The sequence below is a fragment of the Gavialis gangeticus genome, unplaced genomic scaffold (assembly GCF_001723915.1).
Source record: "Gavialis gangeticus isolate Ggan-Ray unplaced genomic scaffold, GavGan_comp1, whole genome shotgun sequence".
In the NCBI taxonomy this organism is placed as follows: Eukaryota; Metazoa; Chordata; order Crocodylia; family Gavialidae; genus Gavialis; species Gavialis gangeticus.
The window spans coordinates 16277835-16296111 of NW_017728997.1; the positions used below are offsets into that span (position 1 = coordinate 16277835).

At 40.9% G+C, this 18277-nt stretch overlaps 1 protein-coding gene across 1 annotated transcript in view; it reads left to right on the forward strand.

Annotated features, from left to right (window-relative positions):
* Positions 1–18277, forward strand: part of CADPS (calcium dependent secretion activator) — a 290593-nt gene that overhangs the window by 188321 nt on the left and 83995 nt on the right. Inside the window, exons 16-21 of the mRNA XM_019504584.1 lie at positions 1692–1879; positions 12329–12430; positions 13519–13582; positions 14163–14286; positions 16631–16699; positions 17559–17576. Of these exons, the coding sequence (XP_019360129.1) occupies positions 1692–1879; positions 12329–12430; positions 13519–13582; positions 14163–14286; positions 16631–16699; positions 17559–17576 (565 nt within the window). The remainder of the gene's footprint in view (positions 1–1691; positions 1880–12328; positions 12431–13518; positions 13583–14162; positions 14287–16630; positions 16700–17558; positions 17577–18277) is intronic.

Below are 18277 nucleotides of genomic sequence, written 5' to 3' on the forward strand. Positions count from 1 at the left end.
TTACACATGCTCCTCATAATATTTCTTTATTCATGTTTAGTCTGGGCTTGATAACGCATTTCTTTAGTATTGAGTAGAATAGAGACTATTTGTGTGCACCCTGGTAGTCATGCATATGCTTAATGATTGTATTGGGGCGTTCTTATGCTCCTGTTCCCTGTTCTACAAAGCCCTGAGCTTGGTGGGGGGAAAAGGAGGGGAGAATAAATGATCATAGCATGTAACAAAAAGAAACGCAGACTAACAGAAGGAAACATATTCTCAGCCTGGAATGAGGGCTTGCAAAAACCAGCGAAAACAAGGAGGATAAAAAGCCCTGCCAAAAAATGGACTTCTACCATGGTGCCCCTTCCCCATAGCTCGGTATCTTAATTTTGTAGCGTGCACTTTCTGGTGATCCCAGAACTGTATCTATTTCCTATATCTGTAATTTTCCCCCTCATTATTTCAATTCTTTTCTCAATCTGTCTTGGAGTTGGCCCAATAAGGATGAGCAAATCCCTTTCGATGCCTTTGAGCTCTTAATTGATATTTCTTCAACTCTTTTCAAAGCAGCTATTTTGGCATCTAGAAAAGATTTGGTGTCATCTGAGTGGTAGAAAATATATCTTAATCTTTCACAGCAGTGTTGTTTCTGAGATGTAGCATTTGGGGTAGCAGATGGGGTGGCAACGAAGTTGCCTATAGGGGCAGTGCACGCCTCAACTACTCTCCCGCCCGCTGCAGGAACTTTTCAATTAAATGATGAAAGATTTTGCAGCCGGATGCATTCCAGAGCTGCATCTTATCAGTCGTGTAGCACCCACATTTCCATGTAAATATTGATGGTTTTGCAGCGTTTTGAAAAGCATTCTGTGAGAACAGTCATATCTGAGCTAGGGGCTTTTGCAAATGGGTGGGGTATCTTCTACACGCATTGTCCCCAAAGAGTCCCTGTAGCTTCATGCTACCTCAACCAGGGTGGCTGAGGTCACCAGGAGCGTGGCGACTTCACACCTGAAGCCCAATCTCATGGGCACTAAGGCAGAAGTGCCAAAATGGCTCAAAGTTGAGCTGGATGTTAAAAGAAAGAAGTAACAAAGCCACTTCTGCATCCAGGTGTATCAGTTTTGACCTTAGAGACTTTTATAGGTGGGATCCAATCTGTGTTCCTGCTCACAGAAATGAGGAATATGTGATATTTCCATTTCCAGGACCGTGGACCCTTATTTAGGTGTCTTAAGTGCATTTCTATACTTGCTAAATGTTGAGATAAAGTTGCTCCCTGTTTTGATCAGGAGAGGAACATCATCTTGGTCATGGTTGAATGTACAATATCCTCCCAAAAGCAAGGACATTGCCTCTTTGTGCTGGGGGGATAAACAAATCTTTGTCTTTCCTGAAAAATAAAAAAACTTTTTGATGATAGAAATTGAACACTGACCCTAATCTCCATTCTGCAGCATTTGGAATAACCTTTTCTTTTAAAGTTGGTGCTTTTCATTGGAGTTATAGCAGGTGTATATTGGGTGTTTTATGCCACACAGTGTGCATCATTTGAACTGAAAAATGCAGGCCCCAATCTCCTTGCCTTTTACCTACCGTTCGGTTTGTAGCATGGGGTAGAGCAGCTGAGCATTTCATCTCCAAAGCAAATAACTCTTGCGTTCAACAACCTTTATTTAAAATCAAGTCTCTTTATTTCTAAACAGGGCTGGTTCAGTCCTGGCCAGGTATTTGTGCTAGATGAGTATTGTGCACGTAATGGAGTCAGAGGCTGTCACAGACATCTCTGCTACCTCCGAGATTTACTCGAACGCGCAGAAAACGGAGCTATGATTGATCCCACCTTGCTTCACTACAGCTTTGCCTTTTGTGCATCCCATGTTCATGGCAACAGGTAAGGAATTATTCCTATTTAGCAGCTAAATGCCAGCAAGGGATAGCTTTGTAAACTAGGTTTCCTTCGATAATGCACAACAGCCCCCAATTTGTTGTCATACTGGATGTTTGGCAGCAGCGCTGGTGGTGGCATGATTGGTGTATTTGTTTATTTCTCTCCTTGTTTAAATGTAAGCAATAAAAATGTGCATTCAGATCCAGAATGACGGTATTTTAAGTTGTAACCCACAAACCTGTTACGTGCAATTCTGGATACCGGAGAGGTGGGTGAAGCGCCTGTCACTGTTATACACAACGCACATGGAAATAGATCATCTGCTGTGTCGGCAGCTGTTAATAAATGAGAGGGTCCAGTGAAATGCCACAGGTCAAATGATCAGAAGCATGTCAGTCCCATTTACGAAAGTCATGTAGGCAATTAGGAGCTTGAGTCTCATTAGAAGTCAGTGGGACTTTGGTTCCTCAATCACATAGGCATTGTTCAAAATATCAAGCCACATCTTGCTGTTACAGCAGGTTTAGGTTCATACTTTGCCAATTCCATGCTCAAATACAGCAAAGCTTCTGTGATCAGGAAGTGTAGCTCTACGAAGTTTCCTTTCCTCTGTGTATTTTATTAACAGCTACAGGAGCTGTTGCAGCTTCTTACTCCAATTTTTTTTTCAATTTGCATCATTTAGCCGAAGCTATCGTGCCCTATTCTATATGTGTTGCTGAGGAAGAGAGTGCCATAAAATAATTGTGTTTTTTGTAAACTCTCGGGTAAACATCCCCCTGAATTATGACATGCATTGTCTGGATTTCATATTGCGAGACTTCCATTCAATTCACAGTTGGTTTTCTATGTCTTGTCATGGAGGCAGATTCTGTTTCCTTAATTTTGTTTGAGTTCTGACTTTCTTTTGCAAGTTTCTGCTTTGTGTTTTTAGTTGGATCATTTTCATTTCTTTGTTCTTGCTTTCTTCTGTTTCTTTTACTTTTGCTGCTGACTTCACCCCCTTCCCTTCACCCTTCCCTTGAAATCATTCCCCAAAGCCAACTGCTGACTGAGTTGCTTGGTGGGTCACAGCCAAGTGCAGACAGCGAGGGGGGCAAATCTAACCCCTCTACCACTGAACTGGAGACAAAAAAGGATTCCAAAAAGGAGTCCAAAAAAAGGAAAGATTCCAAGTCCCAGCCGAACCCAGAGCCAAAAAGGTAAGTGAGAGAGCACGAGCAGTGCACAGGATTGTATTGTGTGGTGTGTAGGCACCGTCCGTCCCAGAGCACACGGGGCACTTTGCATTTCCAATACTTGCATAGTTCCAGAGCTGTGCAAATCCCCATGTAACGATCCAGTCGTAAAAAGGCTCCCAGCACTTTGGGCAGCTATGCCATTGCAGTTTCTTTCCAAATGGGGGTGTGACAAATAGGCTATCTAGAAATGACCTGAACAGAAGTGAATTGGGGAAGATGCTGCCAAAACAAGAGTGCTTGTCATGACGAGGTTATTATCGGCTGTTCACTGCTCCTTAGCCCTACTTCTTCTATACACAGAATGCATCATGGCTCTGTGTATAGAAGAGGATCCATGTTTGGAGCCTGATTCAAAGCCCACTGAAATCAATGGATTTCTAATTCAGACCATATAGCAGCCAGAACTCTGCTGACCCTGGTGTAACAGAGCAGTGCACCTATGTCAATGGTATGGCAGGTTAAACTAAGTGAGTATGGATAACTACCCTGTCTTGCTGGCTCTGGGAGAAGGCTGCCCTGGATTAAAACCAGCAGGCAGAAAAGCAGCAGTCTGTAAACTCGTTGTCTGCCCCACTCCCAAGGCAGCAGGACCCCAGTTTTAGATGTGTTCTCTAGGTGCTACTTGCAAGGCCAGTAATAACACAAAAAGGTCATGTCTGTGAATGCAGCAATTTTTTAAAGAATATTCATGCATCATGAAGGGAAGGTTGGGTTTTGCTGTCACTCTCCTTCCTTTTTGCTATAACCAAATCATTAGCAGATGTCTAATTAGAAATCAAAAGGCTGAAGGTTGCAGGTCCTGTTTGCTCACAGTTGTCTGTTCTCCCCAGGGGAAAACACACACCTTGCTATTTAATGAAAGCATTTTATTGAGAGGGGCATATGAATGTGACTTTATTTAAAACCTGGAAGTTACTCACTTCACTTGGAGGGCAAAAAAACCCCCAAAACAACCAAAACCCTCCGCTGTTAGTTTAGCTTCCTCTTGAATGAGGTTGGCTGTCAGTTGGAATATGCTGTGCCGGTAATGAAGGTCGAGCGGAGAGATAATTCCATGTGGCTATCAATCCCCTATATTAGCAATAGACAGTGATGGAGCTGAGGTGGGTTGTCTGTTTGTATTGTGTTTGTGTAAGGTCAGACAGTGAGACAACAGTAGCTTGCAGTCAGTGAGAAAGTGCAGAGAGAATGTGATTCAGATGTTCAGGACAGCCCGAAGGAGAGGACTGACAGCATGACAGGCCGTCATGGAGAAGCGACTAACTAGCTGCTGTCCAAGGTCCTACTTCATGAATACAGCCGCGGTAGCCGATCAGTGTCAGTGCAGGACAGGGACAAAACAGCGGCTGTGCAGAATACACCTCTAGCTTTGCTCTGACCTCGTTGCTGTATCATGTGCAATGGGGGGGAAAAAAGCAATATTGACGATATTTGGGATATTTGTTTGCAAGCTGGAAGTTTTTTTGTTTTTTCTTTATCTGCTGCCATGGTCGTTATACTTGTGAAAGCTTCGAATGCCCACTCCAGAGGAGGATGAGGTTCTTTGGATAAATCTGATATCTTTTATTAGACCAACTCAAATATACTAACTAATAAAAGATATCAGATGTACCCAAAGAGTCTTGTCTGCCTCTGTCCTTAGACCAACACCTCTGTAACACTCCAGAGGAAGGAAGGTAAATCCTTTCCATCCCCATAGTAGATTCCACTGAGTTCTGGTCATATTTTTACCCGTGCTTTTAAAATACGAAAGGGGAAAAATAAAATTAAAAGTGTCATTTTTTATTATTCTAGGGTTTACATTCTGCCCGCATCTGCCTGTCTGGCATACATGCATGTCACAGTTGGAGAAACCAAGAATGTGTGTGCCCAAAGCTGCTAAAGTCTAGAGTAATTACCTATTACCACTGCTAGTTGAAGTTCACTGAAATGAAGGAAATTGTGACCTTCTAGCGACATGATCATAGTACTTTGGAACCAGGTTTCAGTGAGCGCACGTAAATTCTGCCAGCTTGAAAAATTTAGCCAGTTTAAAGACAGGAATTCTCCAAAACTGGTACAAATCTCTCCAACCTAAGAGTGGTTGGAGAGATATGTGTATATACTGTGCCATTCAAATCTGTAGTGATAGCTGTTGATTTTAGATCTTTTGCACGGTCCCCATTTCTGTGGCATTTGACAATATTAATCCTTTAGTATAACTGCAGCGGTCCTTTAATATAACTGTGTTCTAAAAAGAATAAAAATCACCGCAATAGGTGTAAAATGGAGTTTCATCCATTTTTAAAGGGATTATATGACATGGTTGCCTCTGATAACTGCAGGCTGGGCTGTAGGATCCAGGGGCTCCCTTCCAGTCCTGAAATATTTTTATTGTAATCTCCCTGGGTATCACAGTGCACTGATCCCTCTTCAACAGATGGGGAGCAGAGGCATGGAGTAACTGTGCCATGAGCCCATCCTTCTACCGGAAACACAATCAGTCCAACCAATAGAAAGATAACAAACTGTTGGAAGTGCACAGTGGAGCAAGGAATGGAGCGCAGGTCTCCTGTGTCTGAAGTGAGTGTCCTAGATGCTAGATAGAATAGGGTTTTTTTATTTTTAAGGTGTTGTCTTGGCTGTAAGTATGGCTGTTTCTACTTGAACTGTGCAACAGCAGTAACATCTTTTTTTTTAAATGGTAACAGCTGGTTGAAATGGTGCTGCTTTTCTGGGTTTGGGTATATTTTTGTCCTAGTCAATTGAAAACAGAATGGAAATTTTGAATTTTTAAATATTAAGGACTGGCTGGCTTGTCTGATAGTTGGGCATCGACTTCATCGTCACTTGGACCCCATGTTGAATAGATTCTCCCCCAGTAGTGAATGGAAGTTGGTCATCGGTATCTGATAGTTGTTCAGTGACCTGGACTGTTGGGGCTCTCCGTTTGAGCCACCAAGAGTCTGTCCAGCCAACAGTATCACAAATATTGTCCAGTTTCTGCACACTGGGGAGTCAGTGCACTCCCTGCTCTAGATTCAGTTTATTTTCAGAAACATTACATTGACTTTCAAAAGAAAAAAAAAGTTGGCACCCCTTGCAATTATTTCATTTCCAGTTATAAGATCAGGAGAAATATGACTGCTTGAAAAAAGATCTCTGGACCATGCATCATTAAATATGTCTGTAATAGTTTTAGAGATTTCTTAATTATATTCTAATTAACTATTTGATGCTCAATGGCAAGACTTTGTGAGGGCTAGATTAAAATGGAGGAAAAAATTTTTTGTAATTGGAAAAAAACAAAAAAAAAACAAATTAAAATGCAATAGAAATTTCATAAACTTTTGGCCAGTTCTACGTGTTCCTAATATCTCAAGATGCTCTCCTGGAGTCTAAATTTATTCTTGGATTAATATTTCCATAATATCATGTTGATACATTTTAACAGAAAGTCATGGGTTAACAAAGCCATGCAACGTGTAGTCCAGTAGTCCTCATTATATCACAGCTCCAAATACGAACCAGATGCACGATAGGTATGCACTCACGCTGCTGCGGACATGCTCTTGACTTCTTCACAATACAAGCTGTTATATTGGCTGAGATGATGAGCGGTGTCTGCGAGCCTCAGCTAAAGTGCTTTGCATTAACTACTGACATGCTTCGTTACAATGGGTTTAGGGTGTCAGTGTTCGGCATCCATTCGTTCCAGCCATGGTACATCAAGGATGCATATTGCACTTGTAAAGCAATGAGCCTTGAATCAGCTCACAAAGCATCACAGCACGAGGTGAAATTAGAAGTGAAAATCAAGCAAAAGTTATAGCAGCAAAGCAGTTCTCCTTCTTAATGCTACCTAGTGTCATAAATGGAGGGTGGGCACTGGGGCTATTTTTAAAATCCCACTCAGAAAAGATGGAGAGAAGAAAATCCCAAAAGAAAATAGGCTTTTTAAACAGCGTGTGGTGCATCACGTAGTTTCACAAGACTCAGGCAAATCTGGCCAGTCCTTTCAAGGAAGCCAAGTGCAAGTCCCAGCAAAGCTAGCGGGGTTGCTTGCAGACCTCCCTTTTTGGGGTTAATGCCTTACCATCGTCAGTGATATTAACTGTATCCCGTGAGCTGTGCCTGGCTGTAAAAGGCAGGGAGCTGGAGAGAGCGACTGCTTTATCGTTGAGTTGTCTTTTGTTAGTTAAAATCAGTCTTTTGGCATTGATTTTTGACACGGTTTCTTTTATCAGGTCTGCTGTGCATGTCAGTGGTTGTAGCACATGCAGAGGTTTATTCCCTGTTTGTAGAGAAGAATTTCCCCAGTGATGCAGCATAGACTTGTTCAACCCAAAAGGTGTAAAAGACATTGTCTTTTCTTTTCTAAGTGACTTCAGTGTTTCAAACAGGCTAATGTCAAAGAGATTAACCCAAAGGAGCTATACTGTAGATGTATAATTGCATACAAATGCATGCTATTGCTTCATGTATTAGTCTTCGTTAAAAAATCATTTTGATATATTTGTTTTAGCAGCAAAACCAGCCCTGGAGGCATACAGGGTATAATTAGAAAAGGGCATGGTGGGGGAGGTATGGCTTATGGAATGAAGCATTGGCCTTAGGATCACAGGTCCTAATTATAATTTATAATTAACCCCATGATTTTTCACAAACAGTCTAAACTAAAAGAAGAAGCAAAATTTACTTTTTGAGAGAGGGAAAAATGTTTAATTTTGCAATTTCCTTTTTTACAAAATAGTTTCGAAACTTTAAAGTTCAAGGTCCAACATATAAAACTGGACATACGCAGATGACAAATATCTAAAAGTTTTCATGTTAAATATGTATAGTGAAAGCACACATATGTGTGGGCTGTACTATAAGCCTATAACAGAAAGCGTCTTTTCTAAAAAGGTGCCATTTGGGGCTTGTTTTAATATACATATTAATATCCATTTCCCTATGTATGCCATACTTTCAGAGACAGGATGAATAGAGTATTGGTAAAAAAGATCTGTTATCATTCAAATCTGAGGCATTCGTGTTGTTGTATGTTGACATTAATCCGAAGAGAGAGACATGGGCACTGTGTGCCTGGCTGCATGGATCTCTAAACGTCTACATATAGGTTTTTATTTAAATCAAATATGGGTGCAATACCTCTTTCACAATTTGTCTTCTCCAATTCCTTATCATTGTCCAGACCACTATAACATACATGCCCTCTGTGTGTGCACGTTCATTTTCTATCGTTGCGTGGTAGCTAGACATAACTGCAGAAATTTTACTAGCTGCAGAAAGCTGTGATTCTATATGTAAAATAAATATCAAATTTAAAGTTGACAGGAAACCTTTGTTGAATAAAAATAACTAGTACCAGCTGGAAAAATAAATTAATTTATGAGGCTTGACCTTCTCTTGAGGATGTCTTTACGAACCATCAGCTGTGTATTGGAATTGTCTAGGACACAAATGAGTATGAAATTATAGCAAGGCTAGCTTATATAACCTTTCTTGCCCTTTGCAGAAAGAAAAATAAATATGCTTCCTCCAAATGATTCAGTTTTTAAGATGCATTTGACTTTAATGATTCGTGTTTAATTAGGTTTAAAAAAAATCAAGTTAATAAATTAAGTGCAAGGCTTTTGGTGCTGTTTATATAGTTCTATCTATATCCCTGCATTTGTCACTAATTAATGAGTTCCTAATGCTTCAGCTTCTGGGGAGATGAGCAACAAAAATTAACATAACTAGTAAATCTGAAGATGTGCAGCTGGGTGATAGTATTTGAAATTTGACAAAAACATTGCAAGTATTATTATTTGTGACATGGCTCAAGATGGGAGATTGTGAGGAGAGTAAAGATGACAGAACTGGTGCTAACCACTGTGACAACAACTTGAAAAGCAGCCGACATGACATCTTTCCTATCATGCTGCCGAAAATGTCAACTTTGTGAAGGACAGTGAGAAAATGGTTTGCCGAAAATTTGAAAGGTAGATTCAAGAGATGCTCATCATGTCAGATGTAATATAGTCCACAGCTGTTTGAGAAAGGAAGTCCTTGCAGTTGTGATGGCTCGCAGTTGGCAGGCCCTTCCAGACATCCGTGCCGCTCCAAAAATGGCTACAGTTGACCTGTAGATTGTCTCAAGTTTGCAGCAGCATGATATACAGGAGCGAGTGGTGGTTTATAGCATGCCGCTCTGCGGCGCAAGGCACTGTGCAGAAGGAAACCTTGCACTTGGGTTAAAATGCCCATGGTTGGCACCCTGGCTTCCAAAAAGGCATGAGAAAAATGCAAGGCCTAATATTTTAGTGCAAACAAAGTGTGGTGGATGCTATTTTTAAAAAGGCTTTCTCTTCTTGCAGCTAGGTGGGTAGGTTTGTGTCTCAATACAGTCGGTTAGGGTATTATATCTTAATCTGGATAAGCTCAAGGATATTAACTCTGAACTAGAAAAGCACAGGGCTGCCCGCAGACCCATCTGGAGTTTTCAATTGGGCCATCCTTTCAAATGAAAACTGCCAAAGCACAGAAAATGCAGCCTGCTACCTCGAACTTGCAGGATGCTGCTGTGCCAGGGCATTGCAAGAGGCTGGAATCAGTGCTAAATGGCCCGATGCATCCACATTCAAGCCCGCTGTAGTCAGTGGAAAGCCTTCCTTTGCATGCATGAGTTTTGGATTGACCTGGGCAAATGCCATGGGCCCAAATCTGCTCTCTCTGAAGTCAGTAGAAAATGAGCTGGAGTGCTGAAAGCCATGCCCTCTGCAGGCTGACAGCCATATTGTTTAAATAAACTTTAAATTCAAGAATAAAACTAGATTTGAACCAAAAGATTTTTTTTGGACATTTTAAAAAAGAAAGGGTCCTACCTAGTTGAGATGGCTCTTGGCATATGTGCCAAGCCCATCGCCTATAGTGGGCTTGAATTTTGTCGAACATTTTAAGAAAGAAAGAGACCTACCTAGTTGAGCTGGCTTTTGCCACATATGCCACTGCTTGGAAAACAAGCCTGCATTTAGGCTCACCTGACATCTTGCATGACCTTTAAGTAAACCTCTGTCACTTGAGGGTTTATTGACCCAACCTGCGGTCACTAAACTTCCTCAATTTTTCCAGCCCACTAGAAAATGGTGGCAAGTGCTTTCAGCTTCATTTTCTGCGGTTCCTACCATTAACCTTAATGATTTCCCATGAGCTGTTGAGAACATTGGAGTGGCCAAAAGTCAAAGGAGGGCTTGAAACCTGCCCTTTTGCTAGGTAGTGTTCAGCAAGGAGCATCTTGAAAAACATGCTGCTCCCGTTGCAAGCAAACTGGATTCCCCCCGGTGCTGAGAAGGGCTCCCGTGCATACCTGAGGGCCGGCGCACGCACGCAGCCTGAATGCTAACCATAGGGAAGTCAAAATGCACGGAGCATCTTCAGCTGCTATTTTTTAAATTCCAGATCTAATTAGTTTCTCATGGCTTTCCTGCTTCTTTAGAATAACTAGACCTAATTATGTACTAATGAGACCAAATTTATATTTCCAAAATTATTAAAAAAAAAAAATCTGTTCCCCAGCTGAGATGATATTTCCTAAATTCAACTTAAATCCATTTTTGTTTGCAGCTGACATTGGGAAATAAATAGGCAAATAGGAGTTTCTAATGGAAAGGCTGATTTAAATTTAAATGCATCCATTGTAAAATTTGGGCCTCTCTATTCTGGGCTTTAACTTGTGTTATTTAATTTCTGGTTAGCACTTAGAGGAAGGCAATGAAAAGTCCATTGAGATTTTGTTAGGATCTCTGCTTGTGTTTTTAAGAAATACGTTTCTACCTGTATTGTAACATCAGAGCTAATATTTGTCATATTAAGAGCTTTCTGCGTGTAAGGTCAATGAGAGATGACTGTACAGATTGTATGCTTTTTTTCATTTTTAGAGGGGTTGTTTTTTTTTTTTTTTTAGTTTAGGGCCTTTTGATTCTTTAAAAGGAAAATAAAGCTAACCAATTAACCCCTGACAGGAGGTTCATTAGAAGCTTTGTAATCCCTTGCCAAGTCCTTTGTATAAACGAACCAGTCTAGTACTAAGGATTTACACAGCTTAAGCTGAACACTGGAGGAGGCCTTTTAGTAAGCACATTTGTTCAGTTTTAAGACTTCTTCTCTTGCCTGAAAAGAGACTGTGCCGGTGTAGCGTACACAGTCATACATCAGTCCCTACGCTTTTCTTGTCAATAATAGAGAGCAGTGATGTTGATTGTCTAGGCTCCTGATTTCTTTGGTGGATGGATTAGACTAGCCCTCTACACTCGCCGTGGATTATAATGTGGAGTATATTTTAACGGGGGGAGGAGGAAGCAGCAGGGGGCGGGGGCAGCCGGTATCTTCCTTCATGTAGGTATAAATCCAGAGTTTGTTTAAATCAGCAGAGTAACAAGGGCTTCGAAGCAAGGAGAGGAAGCAATTGGCACGGGGACTGTCCACATCCCCTACCTGCTCCACAAGAAAAGCAGGGCAGGAAATGTTTGTTTGCACACTGTGCTCGGAGGAAGATGCAAAATACCCCACGGGAGCTGTGCCTGGCGGCCTCGTTCATAATACAGTCCTGTGCACTGATGAAAGAAGAGCACCTGGCAATTATTCATCCAGGAGCCGATTAAATTCATTAATCGCTTAGTATTGTAATGTGTTACATTACTGAAAAAGAGATTTTGCTCTTAAATGCAAACTGTTATTTAGACACATTTCTGTATGCTAGACTAACTGCTCCCTCCTTTTACGGGAAGGAAATGAATGAGTGCTGCAGTTTTATGTGCTTATTATCTATGAGTTTAATACCGGTGTGGTTTGTGGGTCTTTTTACTATGAATCCCTTTGTGCTTTGATAATGTTGCAGAGCCTTTGTTTTCTATGGAAATTATTTGTTCATTTAATGGAGCAGTGGGTCCGATCCTGCAGTCTCCGCTGAGTGAAAGTTTCCACTGTAGTCAGTACCGTACGTGCATATTTAAGAAAGAACCACATTGTTTTGTTTTATTTTCTGCAATGTGCAGAAAAGCAATGATTTTGCTATTGAAAAGCATACATGCTACAAAGTGCTCCCTCCCCTAGCACGTTCATTATATTCTGGTTCTAATAGTCGATGATCCCCATTTCCAGAAAATGCAGTATCTTGTTTGCTGTACAGATGACTTACCGGGGTCATGGGGTGACGTTTGAGTCATTCATGGCATTTTTCCTTCAGGCCTGATGGAATAGGAACTGTAACGGTAGACGAGAAGGAGCGTTTTGAAGAAATCAAGGAAAGGCTCCGTTTACTCCTGGAGAATCAAATCACGCATTTTAGGTAAAGACAAGCTTCCAGCTTACAGCAAAGGAGGGTGCATTTCCTCTAGTTTCTGTCCCACAGACACAGCATCTTAGAAACTAAATTTCCAAGGCAGCAACTTCTTATCTCTCTGCAAAAGCAGTATGCACAGTGTCAAACAACTGAGCATGTTGTGGATGCTGCAGAAGGCACAAATGTGTTTGCAGCGGATTAGCAGAAGTTGCACTCCTTTGAGGTATTTCAGCATGTCTTGCCCACATGGGCCTCAGACATGGTGAGGAATCAGACTAGATCAATAATTTTAATGCAATACTGAAACACCCTGCGTCTTATTTCTTGCCCTTTCCCATCCATCCCCTTCTGCTTAATAGCAGTCTTTCCCCATCTCCCCCAAATGTAAAGACAGACAGTTATTGTTTTTCTTGCCCCCAGGGATGGTATAATTATGGGAACAACAGATACCACCCGCCTTTATAGGTGATAAGATCCCCTCTGACAAAGGGGCATTTTCGTGCAGTGGTCATCCCCAATTCTTCAGATGAGGGCTGACATAAAGCTTCATGAAAATCAAATGCCACTTTCAAAAATAAAGTAGTCAGTTCAAGCAATTAGTTATGGCCCGAGATTATGATGGGATCAGTAGTTTCCCAGCTTGAAGTCACTTATCCCATCCTTTTTTGGGAATCCCTTTTCCCTTTTATTGCAATGAAATGGTATTTAACCCCTTCCTGGTAGAGCTAGACACTCTCCCTCTCCCAGTTGACAGCCAGATCTAATGAGCTGGAAGACTACCTACTCTTACCAGTCACCCATCATTTCATTTTCCCGCTGACGGGAGCCTTGGGCTCCATCCTTCAGACCGCAGATCGGGGCACACAGACAGTTTCTGAGAGTTTCTACCAAAGAGTGAGGGACCTAATCTGATTCAAGCACCAGGCCCTGAGCCAAGGTGCGGAGGGTCTCACTCTGTCAAGCAGGGGCAGAGGGCCCACCTGTCCCATTTCAGAGAGCATCTTTCTTATTGTGTCACTGTTCAGCTTACTGGCACGTCTGAGCCAGTAAGCCCCAAGCACCCAACTAATCTTTCAAATCATATGTTTTTCTAGGTATTGCTTTCCATTTGGCCGACCAGAAGGTGCATTAAAAGCTACTCTCTCGCTACTGGAAAGGGTAAGCATAAGAATAACAAGGTTGTTTTAAAATCCTGTAGGCATACACAGTCCCCCATGCAGGAGAGTTTCCGTGGCCTTAAAGTATGCACGTATGCACAGGTCAGACTAGGTAATGCTGCATTATTAATTATGTCAATTGGTTGATGTTGCAATTATATGAACGAGTGCAGTTGATGGAGAATTTTGAATGTTATGAACCTAATTTTCCCTTTCACAAAACCACTTTTTTTCCTTTGGACTTGATAGTCTATGGAATCGGGGTCATGCTGCTCTAATACTGGCATAACGAGGTAGAATCAGTCTTTTTAAGTGTTATGTTAAATGGTTCCAAAAAAGCTTCCCATCTGCAATAAAGCACTTGGACTGCATCCTCTGTGGGGCCAGAATCGGCCGCTTCTGGACCCAAAAGCCAGAGTTCCTACTGTCTGAACCACAAAATCGAGCCCTGTAGTCAGGGACCAGCAGCCAGGCTGCATGAGCAGTGGAAATGCATGAATTTGTTGAGCATACAAAAAATCCACAGTGATCAATTATGTGAATGCCTGATGCCACAACAAATCAGTTTTTCTTATGTCAAGGTCCTTATGAAAGACATAGTTACTCCAGTTCCTCAAGAGGAGGTAAAAACAGTCATCCGTAGATGCTTGGAGCAGGCAGCTTTAGTCAACTATACTCGACTATCAGAGTATGCCAAAATTGAAGGTAAGGCAATTTCTTTGTGACATTACAATTTTGCAATGTTTCTAGGTGGGGACTATGGCTGGCAGCTGTTTTTAAAAAAAAAATTAAATACTTTTTTCCACTTGAACAGAAAACAGAATTGGCTATGGAGCATTCTTGCAGTGTTGATTTGCTTAAAAGCAATGGAGAGTAGAGGTTGGGTAAAATATTTCTTTTTCTGGGGGGAAAAAGAGATGAAACAGTTAACAGACTCCCAGCTTCATTTGACTGTTAGTGCATTTGGCCAGTGGTACAGCATTCATACGCGTGTCATCGTTTTAAAAAACAAATTAAGAAATACATGGGATGTCATCTTCATAGCTGGAAAGTAAAATGCAACTAATTGCTTGTGACATTGGAGTGCAGGGAACAATCGAAATACAAGAATCAAAAACAAACAAAAAAAAGCTTTATCTCTGCTTATTGGGTTGTAGAAAACTTAAAATGTCTTTTGCTGGATAGTGTTTCATTGCCTTTCCTTTGTGCCTAGTGCAAGTCATTGATCGTTGGTCCCATACTTGCATCAGATTTCATTCTTGTCACTCTAAATCCAACGTCGCTGATATTACTGACCTTTTAAGTTATGGGGGAATAATAACTGGTGACCAGAGACACATGTAGCCATCAAAAAGACATTTTAAAACTTGCCAGAGGATATATTGTTTGTTGGAGCGCTATAATTCAATAGATGATTACATGTTAATCACTTTTCATTGTTACCTTGTTGGCTGCTATTCAACAATCTGAAATTCCTGAACAACTTCTTCTGTGCCGATAACTGAGAACTCTGCTTACAATGAAATGTATGTTCTGCAGTGGTGTTGTGTGAGATTAAAGAGGCTTTCCTAAAGCTAGATCCATGTTGTATGTCTCTCAGATATTACAGAAAGTGGAGAAATCCCTCTATGATTTGCTCCTGGTTCTTGCTTATATGAGGAACTGGGTTATAACGCATCAAATTGTCCAGGTGCTGTACATGACATGTCCTCTCTTTTTCTATTTTTTTCTGTCTGACGATGCAAATTGTGTACCAGTGGTAATGAATTCGTTGTTATGCATCCAGTGAGAAACACTTAAGAATTGGGCACTAAAAGGATGTTTATCAACTCTTGACTTGGTAATGAGTGACAAAAATAGAGAAGAAATGGAGGTTTAATAAGCACTGTATTATCAGGCAATTTATCGAAGCACTCAACTTCACAGGATATTTTAATTGGTGTTTTCTGTAAAATGCAATGTTTAAATATACTTGACAAGGACGGAGAAGGACTCGGAGTGAAAACAACTTTTGTTTTGATGGCTGCTGCTACCAAATGCTGGCTTCCCTAGGTCTCTGTGCAAATATCCCTAACCCGTTGGTAAGATTTGCTCTCTTCTTTCAGATAAATCTATGCAAAAAACAAACTTTATGATCTGTAAGTAAAAATGCATTCATTTCCAAAGTAGAACAGTTAGTGTGTACTTTCCTTTTGTGCCTCAATTCTTCTTGGTTGTGTTAATTATCTGCCCTCCTTTTTGCACTGTGACTTTTAGGTCTGGGGATACTTTGAAGCAACAAACTTTTTTTTTCCAGCTACCTTTTCAGAGAAATTCTTCATTCCACACTACTTGCTCTCTTCTGCTTCTCTCCTCCCTTATTCGTGATTGGCCACAGCCACTTTTCTATGTTGCCGCTATAAAAGTGGTTGTGACACCAATTTCAAAGCATGCTGGGATTGTTACTCCAAACAACCCAACATCCGCCAGCTGCATGCATCAGGTTTTCTTTCATGAGCATAGTCCACGACAAGGTACAAACCAGTTCGCTTCCAAAAGAGTTGCCTCCATGAGATGCCTTTGTCTACACAGCATGCGATTTTGAAACCAAAATGGTTTAAACTTGGCCATCCAAGCATTTCAGAAATTCCTGGCGGCGCAGGAGGAAATATTAGCAGCAGAACTGCTTGAGGCTATGTTTATGAAGAAATACCTGCAAAAGCCTTAGATACTGAAGGCCAAAACCCTTAGTATCTCGGAGCCTTAATTCAATGGAATTCTACTTCCTTCTATTCATGATGTTTGGATCATTATATTCTTGCAAACAATCCAGAATAAACCTCTACAATCATGGTCACAACCTCTTCTGTGACTCATGGGCATGCTGAATGGTTAATCCAATAGATCTCCAATTTTAAAGCTCTCCTTTTTTTTTTTTCCTTTTATCCTGTGTGTACCCCAAAATACTCTACAGCTATTTTCCTCTTAAGCTAATATAAAGTTTTCCTCTGACCTATAACCTCTTTACCTCTGACCTAAGCCTCTTGCATGCCCAAATCCTCTTTTATAGGGAAAAAGAGAGAAATGTATGAGCATCCTGTCTTCTGCTTGGCCTCTCAAGTGATGGATTTAACCATTCGTGAGTACCTACCACCCTCCTCTCCATGCTGTCTTCACTCTTTCTGTTTTCATTACTCCAAGAAAATCCAGATCCAAACCAACTCACTTTCCTTGCTTCAAGTCTTTTAGCATTGGCTTGTCTGTTGCTTCTGTCTGTGAAACCCAGTGTGAGAAGTCCAGTCACTTTTTATCAGCCTAAAACAGGTTAGACAATTAAGCCATTTGTTTGTGATGAACTCCGATTGTCTGTAAGTTTTTTCAGTTTATTCTTTATGTCTGTGACCTGAATGCATTTTTACTTTGCTTCTGTGTAACCCCAATTTGTAAAGTACTTGTCACTGGTACACAATCAAAAGGTAGCAGCTACACTGGGAAACAATGAGCTAGAGGTCAGATAAAGGACATTTGGAAAAAGGCATCCCTTTTCCGGTGTATACGATCTTGAAACGCTCCTGTATATAAGATCATATAAAGCTGTCCTTTCTCTGTACATCAGATCTTACATGTCTTCCGTCTGTTCTCTCTCAAGCAGAAATGCTTTTATTTGTTCTCTCTCTAGATTTTTTTATTTATTCTTTTACACCAAGCTCTGGCTGGGACATGCAAACTTAGCAGTCGTATGTTCCCAGAGCTTAGCTCACTGAGTTCACTAATTTTCTATTCGTGCAGCATTTTCTTTCACCCCTGTGAAAGGAGCCGTTTTGGTGATGCCATGCTTCTGGGTGGTGGGAGTGAAGGGGGCAACTTTTTTTTTTCCTTTTCAAATGTCATATATCACACATAACTGCGGGGCATTTTGGTCCACTTGCTCATTAATCCTGCATATCTGTTCTTGTTTCTCTCTCTTCTCTCCTTGTCGCTCTCTCTCTTTCATATAGAGAATCAAAAGGATGCAGGTGAACAATTGTATATGCATTATAAATTGCTAGGACTGTTGAGTTATATATATATATATATATCTATCTATCTTTGTTTTCTTTCATAGCTCCTTAAGATATGTACTCCTATAGACTGAAAACGGAGTTGCCATAATACTTAAGGAGTTAATTTGTGCTGTCTCGACATACATAATCTCTTTTACGCGTGCCTCAGGGTATAGTATAGAGCAGAGCTCATTTATAGTGAAAGGACAACGTGACGAGGGGACAGGTTTTCAGTGAATAGACATCTATCCCGATAGAAGAAAAAGTTTCCTGTTTTCCAAAGGAACTAAAACTACTTTTTGATGCAGAAAAGTCCAAATGATTTGGCCTGCCATTTGAACACTGAATGAGCACATTTATGACTCAACTAATGTTCATTTTTGTTTTTCACATCTGTTTGATGCCCTCCTGGGAAGAATGGTTTTTTGTTAATGTGTAACTAACAACACCCAGTCAGACAAAAGTTGTGTTTGTCTTTTGTTCGTAACCTGTGGCGACTCGTAATGAAGCCGGGGCCGGGCTCAGACCTTTCCACTCCAATTCTTTTCGGTAGCGCTCCTGGACTGGTGTCACTTTTTTCACAACTCTTACATATCAGGGTTAATGGTTTGACACTTCTTGACATATCAACCATTAGTTTCTTTTTCTGAAATAATTTAAACGGTTGTTTCCTC